This window comes from Agelaius phoeniceus, chromosome 4 (genome assembly GCF_051311805.1).
Source record: "Agelaius phoeniceus isolate bAgePho1 chromosome 4, bAgePho1.hap1, whole genome shotgun sequence".
Lineage (NCBI taxonomy): Eukaryota > Metazoa > Chordata > Aves > Passeriformes > Icteridae > Agelaius > Agelaius phoeniceus.
This window is the reverse complement of record NC_135268.1, coordinates 31,466,824-31,488,948: the sequence shown is the minus strand read 5'-3', so window position 1 is coordinate 31,488,948 and position 22,125 is coordinate 31,466,824. Positions and strand designations below refer to the sequence as shown.

Below are 22,125 nucleotides of genomic sequence, written 5' to 3'. Positions count from 1 at the left end.
GCTGCTGACACTCCCTGTGACTTGCAAGAAAGAATAAAACACATTCTTCTAGAGGGTTTGGGGGAAAGAGCCACAAAAATGGACAGCTGCTCAGTATTTCAGCTGTCTCATTTCTGACTGTCCTGCCACTGAGCAAACACTCATCACTGGGGGTTTCCCTGACCCTGCTAGATCCCTTCATTGAGGCTGTATCCAAGCCAAATGATGCCTCTGAAGATTCTGTCTTACTTCGTGAGCAAGTTCCCAGTCACACTGAGTTCTCAAATTATTCCAGTTTGGAGAGTTCACCAGTGACCAAGAAGACATCGGTACTATGTGAAATTGAAGTTAATACAAGCTGGAAATTTGTTCTTACAGGAACAGAGTCAGACTGAACTCCTAAGGTAAATTTTTTGTTCTCCACAATAATTTAATTTGGTTTTCTGCAAGAGACTGTTGAAAGATTATATCACACCTCAGCTGCAAGGTACTGTGTACTTCTGTGATGCAAGCAGAAAAGCTTACAGCTCTTAATCTTACTGCCACCAACGAAAATCTTAATTTTGATTCCTGTACTGAAGAAGGAAGAGAGGAACAAGGAAGCTCCAACTCTGCACCTTCTTCCCAAGAACAACTCAAGTCTGTCTTTCCTCTGTGTCAACATAAAAAATTTAACACCCATGAAAAAATCACAGTTTCCTTAGCTTGTAACCTGTGGTGTCAGGAAAGAAAACTGGAAAAAATTACCCATCTTCCTGCATTATGGGGTCACTTCTAGGGACAAGTGAGTATGAGACATATGAAAAATAAATCCTCAACCATGAAAATAACAGAGGAAACAAGCTTTATTTTTATTATTTGAAATTTTTGTGCGTGGTAAAGGTACACATTTGACTCCGGTTTTCCTACATTTCCAAGACAGAGTAATTTTTTTTGTCAGCTAAAGCATTATGAATACCATGGCACACAGGAAGCTAAAACTACACACACACACGCACGCACGCACACACACACAAACACTTTGATGTGCATCTTTCATCCTTGACCTTAAGGAGAAAAAGTCTGTATTTAGCATCATAGGGATTAAAAAAAAAAACACAAACAAAAACATCATCATCGACAACAAAAAAACATGTGAGAAGAATATTTCATTATGAGTGTCAAGAGAGTGCAAGGTTTACATATACACAAAACATATATTACAAAGATGGAATGTACAAAAAGGTTTTAAAAAATATGGAAAAAAGAACTGGAAACACTCCTAGAACTGGAAAGCTGCAGCATATCAGCTGGTAGAGATTTCTATCAGGGGCTGCTGCCATACACTGCACAACTTAGGGAACATTCCCGTGTCATAAAGCCAAAGAAAAAGTGTCAGGGTTAAGGCTGTGTTGCTCACAAACATCGACTGAAGTGCTGTACATTCGTCAGAAATAAAATGACCTGTTAGGAACCTTGCCACTCCATAGTACAAATACCTTTTGTACACTTTCTACAAACAGGTCAGACAATCACTGCTTGAATTCTTGAAGAAAAGTTTGACTTTACATCATGATTTCATAACAAGCTGTCTCCCCCAACTGAAGGTCATTTCTTTATAACAAACACAATTTATTGGGCACTTATAGTTCTCATTATGGCAACACTAGATCCTTATTATAAAAAATATTGACATAAAATCAAAAGCCCTCTAGCTTTTACAGAACAGATGAGCATTTACTAGTAAATAGCACTCCATCTTCATGAGGCAATTGCTTGCCTAAACCATTTTCCTTTTCTTTTTCAGTACATTGGTGCTGGTTTATCCTATGCAAAACTTTTCTATTGTTTATGTTCGATTTATCTGAACAGATCTTTTTATTCTATTTACTGAACAATGAAAATACAGTTGGCTAGTTTGTCCTAAAATGTTCCATATGACACAAGAGCTAATAACCTTTTGAGATTACTTTTGAGTTGAAGATTAGTTAAATGAAGCACATACTTTCACCATTCATGCTGTGCTGCTACTCAATTAGCATTCCAGGGAAGTCAAGGGGACATTTGGTTATACCTAAAATCTGGCAGCAGCGTGCCTGTAAAGCCTTTAATAAATGCTAACAACTCAGCAAATCACATAGTGCAATTCTGACCTTCCCTTAATTGGATGAGAAAAAAAAGTCTGCCAGCTTTTAAGTGCAGAATTTCTGCTTTGGTTGGTCTTTGCAAGGTTTGTAAGCCAAGCATTTTAGCGAAATTGGCTTAGAAGCACCGTAAAAGCAATGTGTTTCTCAGTTTCCCGGTGCCAGGCAGATAAGGTCAGACCTTGGAAGGGAATGTCCTATGCCACTAAATTTGAAGTTGACAGCATTTGCTATCAGAAATAACTTGAAATTTATGACATTCTTTAGGTGCTGCTCTGCTGATAATGTCTGAAAATCCAAAAAACTACTCAATTTTAAGAAAAAATCCACAAAACTCCTAATAGCTTTGAGCTGGGTTGTGAGGAGAGTTATGTGCAGAATTCACTTATTTCATCAGGATGCACTGGGTTCACAAGGGTTATCTATAATCCTGCTAAGCAATGTTGGACCAAAGGACTGAAAAGCTTTTGAAGAAAAGTGTATACATGAAATAGCACAGTCTTAAGTATCTATTTTGCTCTATGGGTTAGGATCTGATTTTCATGCTTCTCGAAGTACCTGACAACAGAGGATTTGGCAATGTTTTCTGAGGGGTAAACATGTAAGCTTAGTAAAATTGTATTCTAAAAATCCATAGTTGGAACTAAATGTGATAACTGACAGCCACAGCACATTTTTAAAAGTTTTTATCTCAATCCCTTTATCACAACCCCTTCTCTTTATTACTAAATACAGTTCAAATGCCTTTTCTTCACTGATGTGCTATTTAAGGGTCTTCCAATGTCAGAAAGTGTTATAAGGACACTTAGAATGAAATTTTGATCTACAGCTTTGTTAAATTTTGATAGGACAGTTTATTTGTAATGACCGAGATACCATCTTCAGAATTTTAGGACAAACTCAGTTCAAGCAGAGGCTATTTTGTTCTCTTAGTAATAACAAACGTGAGTTTTAATATTCATAAATGTTACCACCAGTTTCTTAGCTTCGTTATACAGTCCTTAAGCTTCATGCACAAAATATTTATTCCAATGAAATAAGGAAACTTGTATTTGCACGAGAAATTTTAAATCGATTCTATGTGCAAAAAATAAACAAAGGAAAGAAGAGGAAATATCTTCAGGAAACAGTAATTAAAAACCAGACAAACCCCCCATTTAAGAACCTTGGGGTCTGCATTTTTACAAGTCAAATGCAACTTTAGAAAAAAACCATTCGTTTTTCTCAAATTTATCGAAACAACCACCTTACGTTGTAGAAATAAGACAAATACTTATAATAAGAAATTTTATCAAAGATTTCTTTCCATTTTGCAAACATGCTTAAAATACTCCCTTGTTTCTGACCCAATGCCCTTTTGTTTCAAGGCGCTAAAAATGAGAAAGGAAAGACAGCACTTCCCAGGCTATTGTAGACATTGGCAGCAAGCTCACAGCTCCTCAGGCAATACTTAAAAGGGAGCACCATTCTATCTATATCAGGCTACAGTAGCAATTCAACCTTTGACCACTGGATATAGAAATAAGAATAAAGCCAATGCTACTTTAGAAAGGACAAGGTCATACTTTAAAAACCCCCAACAAACCAAACATTAAAAACAGAACCATGCCTGTAAGCATTTCCAGTTAAATTAATACTTCAACAAAGAACACAGTAGAGAGATCTGGCAGAGGAAGAAAGGTCATTTTTCGGAGTACTGCCATTGTCAAATATCATACATACGTTCCAGTTTGCTGAAATAACCCACATTTACTTTTTTTTATTTTTATGTCAATCAGTCATACATACATACATACATACAAACAAATTGGAACAAATCTCACAGTCCTTGTTTTGTCCTCTAACAAAATTCCCTTTGATGAAGGACTTCAGGAATTTGTTCAAATTCATTTTTATTTGTAACGTATTTTTTCTCACATAAAAACAAATAGCTTTGGTAACCCTTGGCTTTCCTATACAACCTCTGTTTACCACAGTTCCTTTGGTTGTATAACGTAGGTCCTCCACAGGGTACTTCTCTGGCTTTCTGTCCTGTGTGAAGCTGCATCTTATTTTAGAGGTTAATACAATGAGTTGCCGTAAGGAAACATGGCAATGAACACGTACGAAAGAGTGGCACACATTAGGTTAATTGACTTGACATTGTAATAACCCTGATCCTAATGAACTAGTTTGGTGTCAGAAGGTCTGTGGTTATACAGAAAATTCCTCTCCCACTAACGTATCGCTACAATTAAGGTTTTCCAGAGCTTTAGAAATGTCAGGTCTCTGCAAAGTCCTTCCTGCACATTGAGCAAGAGGAAGAGTGAACAACAGCCGCACGAAACAATCCTTCATTAATTCCACATGAGTAGGGAATTTGCATTGATTCTCATAGTGCTAAACACTGAGCTGTGTTGACGGTTAGAGCTAGATGGATTTTGTGAGACTTAACCTTATACTAAAAGGACCTACTTGTTATACACAGTAAGACTGAAGAATGTTAGAAGTGTAATACCTACCATGATAATGAGATCTAGAAGATTCCCAGAGTCACCCCTGGGTTAAATAACATGTAAGAATGATACTTCTTTAAATTTGGAAGCTCTGAGCAGGAGCTATCCTTCGCAGTCATCAAAAAGCTTTGGGGACTTTTCCCAAACTTTTCTCATTTTTGCCTTATTAGTTAATTCCAGTTTCATAGGATGCAGTTGGTGTTTAATTTCACATTGTCTTTATGAATTCAGTTACAGAGGATTATTTTATTAACACTTACAACAAAAAGTTCAGTGAGAAACATAAGAGGTGCAAGTCCTATGTAAACAAGGTAAGTTTGGAAATAATCGCAAGAAGTCCATAAGAGACTCCTTTGTTATTAAAAATAAACACAAAGTAGGAGATATCCGGCACTGGATCTCTAGGACGAGTCTTTTCTTAAGGGTGGGTGATTATCCAGCTCCAGAGCTCATTGCTACTGTAAGTATCGATAGACCTTGAAGCAGTGATTTCCAGAGTCTGCGACTACAACATGGCCATCTGAAGTAAGAGCCAGACCTTGGGGACCATAAAGGGGGTCAGCAGAGGTGTTAATGTAGGATAAAAATGATCCACTTCCATCAAAAACCTTTGAGGGTGAGAAGGCACAGAATGTTATGAATAAAAAAGGAAAGTAGCGGATACAAAGTAGTCTGCTCTCTTACAAGTCTCTCTTATACTGTTATACTTCTAATTTCTGAAACAGTGGACATACAATAGAATAAAAGAATAAACAAGGGCAAAATCTGTTCTGTTATCTCATAATATGCAAGTTTATATACAAATGTATGTTCTTATTTAAAAGAACTAATTATAGCCACCAGGATATTTGGCAAGAATTAACACACAATAAAATAATAATAATAATAAATAAGAAACTCAGTTGTTCCTGTTCTAAAAATAGTCAACTACAATAAATCAAACTTAATTGGGAACTCAACCAACACCTTGTTTTCCTAACAAATATCACTGTTGTGGCTAGCCTGATTCTTAGGTCCCCACACAGAGAAAACTAGCAATTTGTTTACCCTGTTGAGAGTGCTTCCTGAGAACAACTCATAAGCAGCTTCCTCAGTTTTATATTCAGTGGAAATAATACATACACTTATTTATTAGGTATTCTTTGGCAAACGGGAAGACCTTGTGATTAGCACTTAAAAGATAAAAAGACTGCAACTCTCATAACTTGAAAGCAGAATAATTTCTCGACATTTAAAAAAGATGATAAAGATCTGCTGCATTCAGCTCAGGTCATTTGCTTTTTCATATTTTCCACTATGTCTCTGATCTTCTGTTATGGTGATTATAAATTACTATAATCTCAGCAATGCTTGCAAGTCCCATAAGTCATCAAGAAACTTTTGGGGAACTACTTGGCACCAAAATCCTTGGTCACCATGGCCATCAGAGCTGCCAGCAGCCACACTGAAAAGCTCACAATGTAACTCCACCAGGTCTGAAAGTGGACAATGAGGCATATAAAGGATGGTGTGAGAAACCACATCACTTCTAATGGTGTTTCTTGGGCAGTCTGAAGGCCAGAGTTAGCAACCCATTATTTTTTTTAATCAAGCACCTTTGAAATACAGAAATTTTTACCTGTATTCGGCTGTTTCCCCAATCTGCTACAATAATATTTCCATTAGAATCTACTGCTACTCCAGTTGGTGCATTAAATTGCCCATTTCCTTCTCCATTTGATCCAAACTTCAGCATGAACTCTCCCTCCTGGTTAAAGACCTGTATGGGTTAAAACAACAACCTAAATATGGCGTGGTATCAAGAATTATAAGATCTGATTCATCTCAGACATGGAGGCAAAGGGCCCCAGAATTCTTCTGCAGCTTGTGCATCTTGAACTGTGAAGAGCTGAATGCAGATGCAGCACTGGGTGCTTTGTTTCTTTGGAACTAAAACACAATGGAGCAGATGCTCTCTTCTCTGCTTCCATAATCTAACACACATTGCAAATCATGGCATGCTGCTCTCTGCAGACAGGTCAGCAACTGAATTCTCTGTGATGGTAACAGGTTTAGACAGCAGAAAGATGGAGCCGATCAATGACTATTCTGTCAGTGACCTGGATGCACCAATGGGACCAAACAAGATACAAAATGTGTCATTTACACAGTCCACAGCCATCTCTAAAATATTTTCATCCATTTTGGATCCAGGGCCAGCTACAGCACAAGGTCCAACAGAGTTCTTAGAGACTGACTGGGGCTTGCACAACAAAATGCAAAGACCTGACAAGTGCCAAGTGCACACTGAAGTGCTGACAAGGTGGAAGATGTCAGGGAATTACTGTGTTCTCAAACACCCCCAGTGAACAGAGAAAAAAACATTTTGGGGGAGGAAATTAATGAAGTACCAAGTCAGTGCCTCAGAGGATTAAAGAAAATAATAATTAAAAAAAGCCACCTAATGAAAAAATAGACAAAGATATATTGCTCTCTCCCTGGGCTAAAGTGACCAAATGACAGAGAAGCCTACATTGCACAGGATTTTCCATAAAAGATGCCTGAGGGAAGGAACATCCTTGAAAGTTAATGGGGACAAGAGAAAAATGTTGCTGAGTGAGCTTGTTTAATTCAAGACACTGGTGGCAGGAAGCAGCTTTGGGACTAATAAGAGTGAAATTAATTTATTTAGTTATTTATAATTTATTATTTAAAAGAAGATGTACTCTCTGCTCTCAGCGAATAAACTCTCCAGAGAGTCAACAGTTATATGTACCAATTTAGAGAACACTACAGAAATAAGAATATTTTCTGGTTAGTACCAAATTGTAACAAGTAACATTTGTATCCCATTGAGTCACACCAGAGACAGATGGGACACTCTGTTCTCATTAGAAATGTAATAATTATAAATCCTCTAGGATGCCATACTTCTTACATTTCTTCACTTTCTTTTTTTCATTTCAGTTTGCCCCTTGCTGTTAAGCCTCTCCAGGCATTCTTGTTACCAGGCAAACCTTGCTTGTGGAGAGGTAATTTATGGAGTCACAGGCCTCCTGCTGCTTTAGGGCTCCTGCAGCAGTCTTGGCTTTTGTGTTGTAATCCAAACCACAAGCTGCTACTTCCTCACCAATTCCAAAAGGATGCGCAAGCAAGGCTGCTATTCCAGACCTCGGTGATTCAGCACTGCTCAGGACACAAAGGTGTCTATGTTCAGGCAGCAACCTCCAATTTCAGGTGAATACATAAAATTTATTTTTTCAATTAGAAATAGTAAAGAACTAGACTGAGGTTCAACTTTTTTTGACTGAGGTTCAGTCAAAACAGGCATTAGATGAAATGCCAGGGACTTTATTTTGTTGGTGTGTGGGACTGACACACATGTCCTGAGAGCCCAGGTAGAACAGTATCCTGCCTCTGTCCTCCTGCTGCTCTCTCCTGTAGAGGGAGGGCACAAGAGCACACGCAGGAAGTGTAGGAAAGGGAATGCCTGAGAACAAACACACACACGTGAGGCATTTCTGAAGTGGCCTGTGTCTCCTTCATAGACATTTGCCAACACATCTCAGCATGTTTCCTTGGTCTGGTTTATTACTGGGACAAACAAATAAACTTCCTATCATACCATGACTTCAACAGGCTGAGAGTCAGGAATTTCCATGGGTGTAAGGACTAGTGGCCAGTTTTGCCCAGTGCAGGAGGCACTGAATGAAAACCAATAGCAACATGGGTTTTAAGAGAATCAGGTTGTAAAATGGGTCCAGTAATCTTAAAGCTTATAGGTATGGAATTTAAAGACTGTAATGTATCTTTACTTTGCTATAATTTTACAACTAGAACTGTGGAAAGCTTTTACTGGGAAATTCAAAAGCCAGACTTTTAAAAGACAGAACACAGGGTCATTAACAGGTTTGGCAGAGGGCTACTAAAATTAAGTAAAGTTGAAATTATTTATTTCAGATACAAGCTATGTTTAAGCAATTGTATTAGACACCATTATAGTGACACGAAAGGCAATGGACTATATCTTCACTAAGCGATGCACTGCATGCAGAGTTCTCTGAAAGTGCTGTCTCTATAGCAGAGCTATATCACACTCCCTATATGGTGTGTGATCTCTTTGGTTTTAACAATACGTTCTTTCCCCCCAAAAATATCATAATAAAATTAAAGTGGCAACTTTCCAAGTTGCCATTGACAGTACCTTGACAGAATGGTTATGAAAATCTGTAATGATAATTTCATTGTTGCTGTTTACAGCTGCAAAATGAGGACCTGCAATGCAGAAAAAGAAGAAGAAGAAAAAAATAGTAATACCATTAAAATAAAAAGTATGGTTAAATGAAAAAAAAAAATCAGCCTGCCGGCATATTATGTTTGGCTTCTGAGCAATAGCAGTCCAAGTGGGAATACCAATTTCAAATTAAGAGTAATTTTACTTCATGGTTTCTTTAAAAGCTCAGCATGCTTTTTGTAAACACAAATAATTTCTTTTTCAACCAGTTGTCAGTTGTTATTGTTCCCAATAAGCATTGTTGATTTCTCCCTCTTTTGTACACATATGACTATGCAGAGATTTATGGGCTTATTAACAAGACAAAACATGAAGTGCTTAAGCATAAAGTTGTGTATACACTGCAAATTGTTATCAGAAATGTTCCTGTAAATTCTTAATTAAAGTATTTTATGCTCTGTGTGCTCACATCTTACAAGCATTTGAGCCAACAAGTTTTAGGATAAATAAAAAAGTTACTTAGAAGACAACTGTCAGGGAAAAAAGGGCATTTTTTGCTTTACATTGTGTATTGAAATATGTGTGCAAATTTGAGTAAAAAACAAATGGTAGTTTGAAAACAGGCAAGTACCCAAATTAAAACACTTAGTGCTATTTTGAGTTATTAAACAGAACAAAACTCAGTTTCAGTTTTCACTGTATATCAGGGTAAACTATAACAAAAATGAAAAATTTTGCAATGAAAACATTCAAGTATTGACAATTTACCTGTTTTCTGTAGCCTATCAGCAAGAAGAGGTGATATGTTTCTCAAATGCACTGTTAGAAAGTATTTGCTGACTTATTTTCAGGACATGTTTTTGCAAATTTTTGAATAAAAAGAAATTGAGATACCCAGAAAATGTAGCTGTCTTAGAGCCCGAGCTCTCATAAATTATATATATTATGCCATAACACATTGCAAGAGATCTTTGGATAAAAACACATTGATGCTATTCCTCCCTTTCACTGTGAACCAGTCAAAACATCAGACCAATGAACCAATGAAACTACATACTAAAAAAGACCCAACACCTGTAAAACGACCTGCATACCTAATCTGGCACCTTCATTTCAAATTTTGAAAGAACGGCTATTCACTTAAAATATATCAATGGGGTTGTTCTGTTTTTTAAACTTAAATGCATATTCTACTTGAAAGACAGCATGTGCGAGCAGTCAGTTGAGTATAAATGGCAATTTCCCCAAACTTGCACTGGCTGTTCCATAACTCTGCCTTCCTGATCTCAATCTCAACACTACCCCATTACACTCATTTTCTAAGAGATACCACTTAGGGCATTGGGGTTTATGTGTCTGATGACTGGAAACACAAAGGACAGCATCTGAGTTGATTGTGCCGAACAGCTTAGTGTGGCAATTACAAAGCACTTATAAAATGCTAGTTAAGATCAGTCTTTCTTGGGTCACTGGTCTGAAATGTTTCCAGGCATAGGGAGGTAGATGAAACCATCTGGTTACAATTACATTTGCAGAACAGATGTTGCAGTCTGCCTGACCAATCAAGCAAATAGGAGATGTATGTCTAGCAGAACCTCTCCCCTGGAGGATAAAGGGGTAGGATACTGCATCTTCAACATGCTCAAACATCATGCAAATGTGAGCAGAAGAGGCAAGAAAAGGGGATTTACATATTACCATCAAGTGTACCTGCAAACTGCTTGTCACCATTTCCTCGACTTCCGAACCTGGTGACTATTTTCCCATTTGGCTGGAAGATGAAGACACAGCATGCTTTATTGTCCACTACAATGATGTGTCCATTACGATCCACAGAAACACCTTTTGGGCCCATGAGCTTTCCAGACCCAATTTTGGCCTAAATGGGAAAACACAAAACAGGAAAATATGTTGGCATGATAGAAATTAGTACTGTTTAAAGATTGTATTACAGGCACAGAGCAGAACAGAGATGCTTTTCTTCATCAGAAGTTGGAAGCAATAGTTTTTATCAGCTCTTACCATGTACTTCATAATTTTTTTCTTCAGCTGAAAATAGTGTGCTTTCTGTATGTCTTTTCTAGACTGAAAAATCTGCCACCTCAGCAACTGAGTCCAAATATATAACTCATAAGAAATACAGTCATCAGATTTGTGTGACTTGATAAACCTGTCAGAAATGTCTGTATATCCAGCATTAGGGTAGCAGCAGGATAGGCAGACAAGCAGACAAACAGAAAGGACTTTTGTCTCCTATTGTGTGCTGTTCCTGAGTCCAACAACCCCCTTGATGGACAGGAGACATCTTTATCACTGCCTGCATCAAAGAAGTCAGAGTTCTTGGAGCATCAGGGCTGGATGGGATGTAGGCTATGATGTCCTCTGTTGCCTTTCTTGGGTTAGTAAGACAACAGCACCTTCTGAGTGCTCTCAGAAAGAATTTGAGCAGAGCTGAAGCTCAGGCTAACCTATCTTCCACCAGATTCCACATGAGATTGCTTCACTTGCTGCTTAGACACATGAAGTGTCAGCTGAAAACTGCAAAGGGGAGAGGATCATGTTGCCAAACAGCAAATGAAGTAATCTTTGAAACACTAAACAAATCAAAGCTTGTTCCTGTCTTAGGTAAATAAAATTATTTCCATCATTTTAAATAGGCCTTGTGACTACCAAAACCATCTGCCGGTATAATCAGCAACAGGAGGGGAATTGTATACAATATTTCACTGGAAAAACGTTCAGTGGAGATGAGATGGATCTCATAACAGTAAATTACTTGGAAAGGCTAGAGAGCTGTCAAATCCAAAAATGCCAGAAGCATGCTTTAGTAGGTTTAAAAAGAAGGGATTCTTAAAAGAGGATCTAAGCAACAGAGCAAGCAGAAATTGAGACCAAGCCTTCAAAGAATCCATGAGCTACCTGGGCATATACAAGAAGACTTAGGATTACCTCACAATCCATTCTGCATTCTTCACCATTCAGCTTTTTTTTAGGCTGGGATTCTAGAAACTGTTTTAATCTACATAAAATCAGTTGGGTTTTGACCTTTCAGTTTAAAAAGTTTGTAAATACCCAATTGTTTGCATTGGAATGGAGCAACTTGCATCCTGCTTATAGACCTTTCTTTTAATTGATGAACATATTTGAAAGCACTTATTCAGGCTGGTTTTAAATGTCTGTACTGGACAGATAGTCCACCAGTGAGGCTTTGTTGAAATTATGAGTTCCAGAATTTTCAGATTCTATAGTAATTTGTGACAGACACATCCTACAAACTGAAATTCAAATCTTGGTGAAGAAGATACTTTTCTGTTTGCATTGGAATTTAAATGAAATATATACTAAGATATTCATCTTATTTATGAAACAAGGCCATCTTTCACCTCACTGCCTTTGCAGAGTGAGACAGATCACCCCCTAGAGCAAGCAATGCTGGGAGTTATATAATCATTTTGGTTGGAAAAGACCTCTAGGCCTGAGTCCAAGCATTAACCTAACACTGTCATATTTACCATTAAACCATGTTCACAATTACCACATCTACTGCTGACTTCTCTGCCCCTCTCCCCTCCCTCCTGCAATTGGTGAGTAGCAGTGGGACAGATTACAAGGCATTGAGAAAATCCATTGCCTAACTCATTTTTCTCATGTCCCTGATGTTTTCAAAGCAAACAGAAGGAGCTCTCCTATCCTTAGTAAGTCCCATGCTCCTATTGCATGGTACATTCTTGTAGGTGGGGTTGCAGGTAAAAAATAGGAATGATCCTAAAATAAAGCTACCTGGGGACCCTGAGGATGGCTGCTACTAAGCCACTACACAACCTTTTTCAGTCTCCAGTGAAGAAAATTCCAGGGAGCAAATCTTGCAGCTGCAAGACCATGCTTGGCCAACATGCAATGATCTTGTGTCAGTTTTATGTTCATATACATATGCTGTTATAAACTGCAAAATACTTACGCAAAATCTACCTAATTGAATCATGCTAAAATATCCCCAGGAAAAACTATTAAAATTTATTTTGTGTTCACCAGGGGAAAGATATCAGCAGACCTACAAAATGTATTCAGTTTGCATAACAACAAAGCAGCAAAACCATAAATCAAATGCAAATCTGTAGATGTATTTCCTTTGGGGTGATTAAATCATATTGCCCTCCTTCCTTTGGGATGGCCATGTGGTTGTCTGCTTGAGCATTGCACCACCTCCTTACCATCTTTCCACGATTCCTGTAGAAAATGACTCAGACTCATGAGTACAGTGTCTTAATGCCCATATAAACACATATGGAAAAATATAACAAATAAATCACATATACATTAATGGGCACTCAGTGCTGAGAAAAGTAATAAAAATCACTACTATTGGGCCAGGTTTAAAATATAATTTGCAAGCAGCAATAAAGTATGCCCAGCTAGAGTTTGCAATGCTTTTTACTAAAAATCTGTTCCCAGTTTAGATCAAAATATGCTGATGACACATTACTGGATCTGGCTGAACATATTCTTTGTATATTTTTATTTCAGAATATTTCTTAGAATTATAGGTTTGATTATTTAGAACAGAACATTATGAAACTCAGTCACTCCCATTAAGTGTATGAATGGAAGTATTTTCAGGCTTTTTTCCATTAGAAATGAATACAGTATAATGAATCATGTAAACCCTTAATACAAATAATGTGTTTAATTTAATTCAGTCGGGGACATTATGTCCCTTATTTTATAGGCTCTTAGGAATTTATACTGGTTTTCAAACATGTGTTTATAAAGTCACCCTACCAGGCTGGAAAATATTCTACTGGGGGATATTCCTAGAGGTAAAAAAAAAAAAAAAACCCAAAAAAAAACAAAAACCAAAAAAACCAAAGATCTGAATTAGCCTACATAAAAATTTATGAATACTTTTCCACTGTAGAAGAAAGCATGTTAGGGCTAAGTTTAACTTTACCATGCTTGTTGCTGTCTGAAAGGTTCAAGATTGTCAGGGATTAATTAAAAACTTTCAACAAACCATCTTTTCCTGTTTGAGAACTTCTCTATTAAGGAGATACAACTTTGTCACACTTTGCAATATCACACAATAAGTGGATTTATCATTCATCTGACTGTCAAAATTCAACTGTGACCATTTAACCATACTACCCATTCCCATCAGTACATGGAACCAGCTTCAGACAGCTCTTTCCTTAATTCTACTAGTGAGACAAGGAAGAAGTCTGACATATAAAATATTTCCTCTTTTCCCACTTATCTAAATTTGATCTTAACTTGACTTGCAGAGCCCTGTTTGGTTGACAACAAGCTTGTCATCTTATATACAGCTCTTTGAGTCTAGAAAGAAAACAATCCTCAGAGGAGCACGAATCATTCTCTTGGCTCTGTTGTCCAGTTCCTTCATCAGGTTTGAACATCACTTGGTGAGGAGCTGGTACAGCTGCTTCACCATGCTTTCTCTCCTTAGCCTAGCGCTGTATCAAAGAAATTGCTAGCTACAGCTAGCAACTGCAACAGCTTTCTTAGCAATTTCAGAATACTTGACAGAGGAAGCCAGCACTGTTATCTGCCTTTTACAGATGAAGAAAATAAAGCACTGGGAAGTGAAATGGAAGATCACTAGTCACCCATGAGATCTGTGGCATAGCCAGAAATAGAAGCCCCAAATCCTAAGACCCAGTCTGAGTCTTTATCATATCCAGGACAGTACAGCTGTTCATGTGAAGAAGCTCATGTTTTGGTGCAACTTAGATTAGAGTTTGCCCACCTCTGCATTTATGTAAGTTACAGCCTTGAGAAAACAGAACTCTGTTGCTGCCAGAACTAAGGAAGGTGATACGTTTCTGCCTGGCAGTGGAGGTTGCTAAGGGGAGTCAGTCCAGTGCTGTAATCAGGGACATGCCTGGGCCTGGTTCCAGGGAAATTTGCCTTATGGCTCACATGACTATTAAAATTCCACTAAGGGAGAATGAGTGTAAGTAAATACAGAAGGAAGGGGACAACATCAAAAATAGTTAGATTAAGCTCAAAACAGCCCCCTGATATTGCTGAGTTAACAATTAGCAGGCCACCTGCATCAGAGGAATTACACAATGACTTGCAGGCACAGTCCTTTGAAGGCAAATGCCATTATCCCTTTCTCTCTCTCTGTTATTTTAGCAAGTGCTGCCCAATTTAATCTGACCAGGCCCCAGTAAGAATTACCACTGCCAACACACAAAAAATTACAAGGCTTTGCCCAGATTCCCACAGGCTAGATCTGTTACATCTATGTTCTGTGCTTCCATTATATTTTATTTGTTCTGTGCTTCCATTATATTTTATTTAATCCCATCACAGAATAATATCCTGAGTTGGAAGGGACCCACAAGGATCATCGAGTCCAACTCCCAGTCCTACACCATCATGCCCCATACAAGTCCCATCCCTTCATGGCACTGACTGTCCCCATATCACAGCCTCACCCTCGGTGGGCATGACCTCCCAACCCTGTGTGTGTCCCCCCACAGTTCCCCCAGGCCCTATGCTCACTCCACCTGCACCCCTCCTCCCCAGCCCAGCTCTCCAGCTACACTGTGCAGTACAGGATCCCCTGAACCAGTGCTGCACCAATACAGGACCCCTGCTCCCATTAGAGCTCCTCAGTGTGGCCCTGTGCCCAGTGCCCGTCCGTGTCTCCATCCCAGTGTTCCCACTGCCTCGCTCCTGCTGTCCCCATGCACATGCTCTGCCACCTGCCCTCCACCCAGCTCCTGCACTTATGTGCTTATGCCTACCCTCTGTATAAAAAAATACTTCTACAAGCATTTATTTTTCCTCTCACAAATATGGCTTATTGCATTCAATCTAAAAATAGTATTTTAAACAATTGATGTTCCGTCTCTCATTTAATCATTCTAGTCCCAAGAGCTATGAAGTCTGATGCATTAATTTGTATAAACCACGCAAACAATGCCAACATCACACAGCTTTTGCATTTTTTGCAATCCAATGAAAACATTGACTGAAAACAAATCTAGGCTTCGCATCAGAGGAACTACATTAATAACTTTTTTTTCCAATACCTGTCTCCCTACTGGTAGTATATCACATACAGCATTTTGGCTTCTCCAGAGCTTTTTCCTCCAGAGCTGGCACCATCCAAAATGCTGGACTAACAGCATATCTTAAGAAGTCAGGAAAACAAGCCCTCCATGTTCTGTGTCCAGTTCACATTAAGGATGTTAATAATTATTTAAAACATACCTAGGATAATCAGAATATTTGGATTCTTAACTAAATTACATATTTCTTTGGGTTTGTTTTGGTGTTTTCATTTAATTTAAGAACTTCAGCCAAAACCAAGGTTTTCCTGTGTAGCTATACATTTTCAAAATTACTTGACAACTAAAATCACATCCTCTCTGCAAATGCAAACAATTTGTATTTTTTTTTAACACTTGCATTACATTTTAGTATTGCTTTACTTTAGCTTGAAGTCTATACATGATCTGGATAGTTCTGGAAGCGTACACACTGGTTTCTCAGATGGAGGTCACTGAGGACTACGCAAGTACAGTTACCTATTTGCAATTGTCTCTTTGCAAAGACTATTTGGAGTAAGGCCATTTCTTGCTGCACACATGAGCAGCTCAGAACCTGAGCTTTTTGGCTACTAGGCTGCCAGAAGATTAGCCAAACAGGCCATATCTGCCCAATGCAGGACTCCAGAACTAAGTAACTATGGTAGAAATTTCCCTCCAGGTCTATTATCCCTATGACCAGTGAGTACAGCTAACCTCTGCCAGAGGTGGCTCTCTCTAATGTGCATCACCAGACTTGGTATCATGCATTCAGACACCAGGACCAAATCAAGGAAACCTTTAATTCTCTCAAGAACTGCACCTGAACCCAAGTGAAATAAATGTTGCAGGTTGGAAATCATCAATGTAGTGTAGTAGCTGCTGTCTTATTTTATTCCCATTAAAGGGATCAGAGTTGCTATGAAAATATGAAATTGTTTCCTTAGAATTTTTGATTTCTGAAACCTACAACATCATTACTGTCTTTCAGTTTTTTCAGTGCACAACACACCAGGTAGAACACTCCTGTTTATGCTGTAGCACTGAAACAACACCCTGGGTTACTCTTCCTTGCTTATATTACCAACAGGATCATACAGAAATTATACACTATATTTGCTGAGAAGTATGGAATAAAAGAGGAAGTCAACATCAATCTGCTACCTTCTTTTTCTCCTCCATATGTCACTGAAGAGCTTCATGTACTCCTTGTAAGATTTTGTGTTTGTCTGTGTGCATACACGTATCTGCACACACCCTTCTGCACAATCAGAGTACTAATGATATGAAGGTTGTTGAGCTAGTCCAACTAGCCTTGCTGGCACTTGCTGTGCTCGACCATAAGTAACAGAAAGACATCTAAGCACGCAGTATGGAACATGTTGTCTCTGCTTGGTGTAACATTAGCATTACTGCTGTGATCTCCTCCTATTAATTATACCATGTGGCTGGGTCAGGTCACATCACAACAATGGAATTTAGACTAAGATACAGCCAAACTATGTAGTTTCTTGAAAAATAATGTTACTTTGCATTCCTTTGTAAGACAGAGAAAGCTCAGGAGAGTTCACATAGTAACTCGTACCTTGAATTTTCCATCTGATGAGAATATGCTAACCCATTTGTTATCGTAGTCTGCAATAATGATGTCACCACTGGGATGCACAGCCACTCCTGTTGGCCGCTGCAGCTGGCCAGGAGACCTTCCTCGTATGCCAAAACGGCTTTTGAACTGACCATCATTGGAAAATATCTGTAATAGAAAACAGGGATTTTAAAATTATGTCCACACATGACCATCACCTATTTCTTGGAGCTTAGATTTTAGCAAGTCACTAATCAACACTATAATCAGGAAGAGAGCTGGGAACGTGAACCACTTTTACACAGTCCATATTTGAAAGTAATATATCTAATTTTAGAACACCCGGATTTCAAAAAAAAGAAAACCTCATTGCACTGTTTTTTCAGTGAACTCAAAGTACTTCACAAACATTAATTAGCTTCACAATATCTCTCTCAGTGGGGAGGGAATGGTATTATTTCCTTACTAGAAATGAGGAAACTGAGGCACTGAGTGCTAAGACTGTAGAAAACATAGGAATATGTCCTTGTTACCCCAAGCCAGGTAACTAGACGCTGAAGTTCCTCTGAAGAGGCTGCATATTAGAAAGCATGAGGGTGCTGATGAATATTTGATTCTGTCTCTTTGAAAAAGCCTGGAAATGAGTTCTCATGGCATGTGGATTGCTGGTTCTCCCATACAAGAACAAGCGACACGCTGCTGTTGCCGCTGTGTTCATTGCTACCACATGGGCAGCCTGGAGAGTGATGACAAATTGGTAATGATAAAAAGGATAGATGGCAAGCAAAAGAAAAAATATAGCTTGATTTTCACAATTCTTTGCAGAAGCCAAGAAATTATGGGTGCCAGGGTGCTACCACAGGAAAGATTTGATTATGATATCAGAAAGAGAAGTCAGTTAAATAGACTAAAAGCCACTTGAAAATGATATCTATATGCTTTTTTTTCTATTTGTACTTCCTAAAAAATTATACTTGTGGCACCATGCTCTAGATTTACATTTGAAAACATGAGAGTGATAAAATTTACAATGTAAAATTATATTTACAGAAGGGCATTTTTCCAGATTATTGCACAACTTTTTTTTTCATTCATTGCCAAGCATCATAAGGAAGGGAACTAAACTCTGATGATATACTAGATATAGTATAGATCTGAAAAAGATAGCTGCAGGTCAAGAAGATGGAAAGTAAATGGATAATAAATTATGTTTCCTTTGTATTTTCTACATCAACTGAATTGTACAAAATGTGTCTTTCTGAGGCTACAAAAAAGGGAGAGGTGTGGGGGCAAGGAGAAAAACACTGAAATATTCTCATACCTGCACACACTGGTTGTTACTGTCTGCTATTAATATTTTTCCATTTGTAGATGCAGCTACACCTTGAAGATTTGTAAATTCCCCTTTGTTTCTTCCTTTGGTGCCTAAAATTGAACACAAAGCACATAAGAAATCAGGTTAGACAGGACTAATCAGTTAGGACCCAAATGCCAGCACATGCAATTATTACATTTCTGATCAAAGGATTTCTATTTTGAAGAGTTCTTCTCACTGCTACAACTTCAAAGAACCCTCTCAGTAACAGATAGACAATTCTACTGACAAGACAGGATTTTGTTTAAGGGACTGTTCTCACTCTTCATCATGTGTCACCCAAGCCCCCATCAACATTAATTACCTCTTCAGCCTCCCTAAATCAGTGCTCACAAATTGCCTCTTGCATGAGGGAAGCAGTAAAAGGTTTTAACATAAGTAATGGACTTTTTTAAACTGCAGATTTTTATTCTACTGAAAGGGTGAGTACATGGGAACATACAGAGAGGGGCTAAGATAAGAACCTGGACAGATGACACGGTTTTAGCTAAGTCTCCTCAGTGAAATCACAAAGGTGGGATAGAACACATCACTTTGGATGGAGCTGTTTCAAGACAGGGAAGTTTCCTATTCCCTTATATATAGTTTGTAGTCATAGGCTTCAAAGATTCCTTTAGCAGAGAGATTCAGATGAAGAACTAGCTTTGAATGGATTGGACTTGTGAGCTAATGAAGACCAACACCTGGAGACTGAATGCTTCTGGAGAGACCTTGGATTGTTCTAATAAAGCAGTGTTCCCACACACACAAGTCTTGTTTTAACCCATAAATGCACTTGTGTGTTACATAAAACTGTAAGTCTTACTCAGTGGCTTAAGGTGATAAGGAGTTGTAAAATGTCAATTTTTCCACAAAAGTTCATTAAGTTTAGATGGTTCACTAGATGTTTGTTCTGAGACATTCCAAGGGGAATCACAGAGCAAACTGGTGTCCTTAAAAGATCAGCTCCAAAGTGGCTGGTCCAAATTACACCTGGAACACAGGAACAGGAACCAAATTCCTGATTTGTTTGTAAAGGAGGCTCAGGGGTCCTTAGAAAATACTCCAGCTATGATCTTGGACTCCAAGGTTATTCATAATAAATGAAGCAAAACAAAAAAAGCTGAGCAAACAAGCACCAACTCTACAAGCTGTCCTTTCCAAGACATGGATACAGTGCTGTTTTTCCTGGTGAAATATTTTTACAAGCATTCACTGGCTGTGTATCTGCCAGTAATTGGTTCCAATATATGGTTTTAACTGAAAAACTTGTATTTCATTTTAGTCAGTCCAAAATATTCTGGAGCGCAGTGATTAAACTGTTCTGACTGTGACGCTTAATTTAAGACATATATATCAGCTCTATCTAATTTGTATTTAGCTTTCATCAAGGATGTGAATGCTTGTAACAACCCTTCTTTCTTCTGTGGTGATGGCTGTGGGATGCATATTTCCTGTCACTAGCTAACAAGTAACATTTAATTTCTCTGCACTCAGTGCTGCAGGAATGTTCCTTTGTTTCAAGACTTATTTTCGTCAACTCCACCCGCTTCATCCTCTAAACAAGGCAAATGCTTCTAGTTTTTGTACTGCAAGGGAAAAGTACATATTCAGGGAATAGTGAGTTACATACCAATTACATTACCCACACTTGAGCCATTTCTGTTTATTCTTTTAATAAGCAGTGCCTGAGGGATGCATGCAGCAATTTTTTTCCACCATATGCTAATGATAAATTTCCTTCTTGCTTCTTAGCCAAAGAGAATGGATGAAAAGAGAGAAACATTCCTTTTACTACTGAGAGTAAAGGGAAAACATTTGTTAGAAAAGAGGAGGCATAAGCTAGAGCATCTGGAACTAACTAACACAAACTTTATGGAATGTATGCTCTTTAGCTTTAGAAAAATGTTCTTGAAAGTCAAGGAATTTTGTTTTTAAAGATAAGAGACACCTATATAAAAAGTTACTCAGAGCATTCTTCTGTGGAACCTTGTAAATATACATCAAAGGAAAAACTGAAGAAATTACCCAGGAATGTCATAGTCATGTTTCATGGTAAGTATAAGAAATAGCAATATATTAGCACAGTGTGTAGATGAAATTCAGCTCCATGCAATGTCCTTGTAACTAGCACTTTGCAGCTATTAAACCTATTACCTAGCTCCTTATCTGCATACAGGCCCTTAGACAGTCCCCTCTGCAATGGCAGAAATTCCTCTGCAGAAGAAAGCTTACTTCCTTATGTATGTTCAAGAGGAAATCAGATAACTTTGAACTTTCCATTTTGAATAATTCACTATGCCAGCAGAGATCTGAAGCCAAGCACAAGCATTTCAGATGATGAGAGGAAAGCCTGTAGGAAAGCATGTCAGCCTCTGGAATAGCAGGCTTTTGCTACTGACTCTGCAATACCAAAGGATGATAGCTCCCCTCTGTAAGCAGAAATTCCTTCCTTATGAACATACCTGCCTAAGATTGAGTCTTCAGCAAATCTTTTACTACAAGGTACCACCCTTCTGTATCAAGGCATTTCATATTTTGTCTTCTCTCCATCATGGGCAGTCACCCATCTCTCCTTAGCTTAGAGAGGCATCAACATTTCAATTGCACAAGGCTGGAACCAGTAGGAGCCTCATTCCAGAGTTTCCCAAGCAGCCTGGTTAATAGATGAGAGGCTGCATCTTTTGTGCCCACCGTTTCCCAGCTTTATCTCTCTGCTGTTCTGAGCTACTGCAGGGCACAAAAGACGAAAAGACAGAGATTTTACTGCAAGCTGCTGGGGACTGGGAAAAACAGGAAAGATTTCAAAAGGAGAAGACTGAACCCAGTAATTGGGAATCTGTGGCCTGTGGAATATCTCCTTTTATACCATTTTTGTATACAGGTAATGATCAGATTTGTTTTAACCCTATCTAATTCCTTCTGGAATTACTGAGCATAGGCTGCACAAAGGAATTAATTTAGCTTTCAACAAAGAAAGTGTGCATTTTCTGCTCAAGATGATTCTAGCACACATAAAATGCTTCATAATTCCAATCTTTTACTCTTGAGCAATAGATGTTATACTGAGTCTCACCAAAAAGAAGAAAAAAATAATCTAAAAGCCCATTAACAATGACAGGAGATGTTAAAATAACATCACATAACTGTAATAAGAATATGCTCTTTAAGTCCTGGGAATCTGAACAAACTTGTATAATGTATATTTTTGATGTTCATACTAAGAGAAGGAGTGTTTTTTGCTTTCCAAGTTTTACTAATATGAATAACAACCCCCCTGCTTGCTAACCTAGATTCCCCAGCTTCCTAAAACACAAAGAA

General features: G+C 38.2%; 1 protein-coding gene across 19 annotated transcripts in view; it reads right to left on the bottom strand.

The window, feature by feature from the left end:
- Positions 1 to 806: 806 nt before the first annotated feature.
- Positions 807 to 22,125, bottom strand: part of TRIM2 (tripartite motif containing 2) — an 86,340-nt gene continuing 65,021 nt past the window's right edge. For 18 of the 19 annotated variants that reach the window (XM_077177224.1, XM_077177221.1, XM_054632827.2 and 15 more), the window contains 6 exons: positions 18,772 to 18,875; positions 17,451 to 17,618; positions 10,509 to 10,689; positions 8,781 to 8,851; positions 6,216 to 6,356; positions 807 to 5,205 (listed from right to left, as the gene is read on the bottom strand). In XM_077177224.1, coding sequence (XP_077033339.1) covers positions 5,053 to 5,205; positions 6,216 to 6,356; positions 8,781 to 8,851; positions 10,509 to 10,689; positions 17,451 to 17,618; positions 18,772 to 18,875 — 818 coding nt within the window. In that variant the 3' untranslated portion in view covers positions 807 to 5,052. The remainder of the gene's footprint in view (positions 5,206 to 6,215; positions 6,357 to 8,780; positions 8,852 to 10,508; positions 10,690 to 17,450; positions 17,619 to 18,771; positions 18,876 to 22,125) is intronic. The other variant, XM_077177227.1, reaches the window with a different exon arrangement.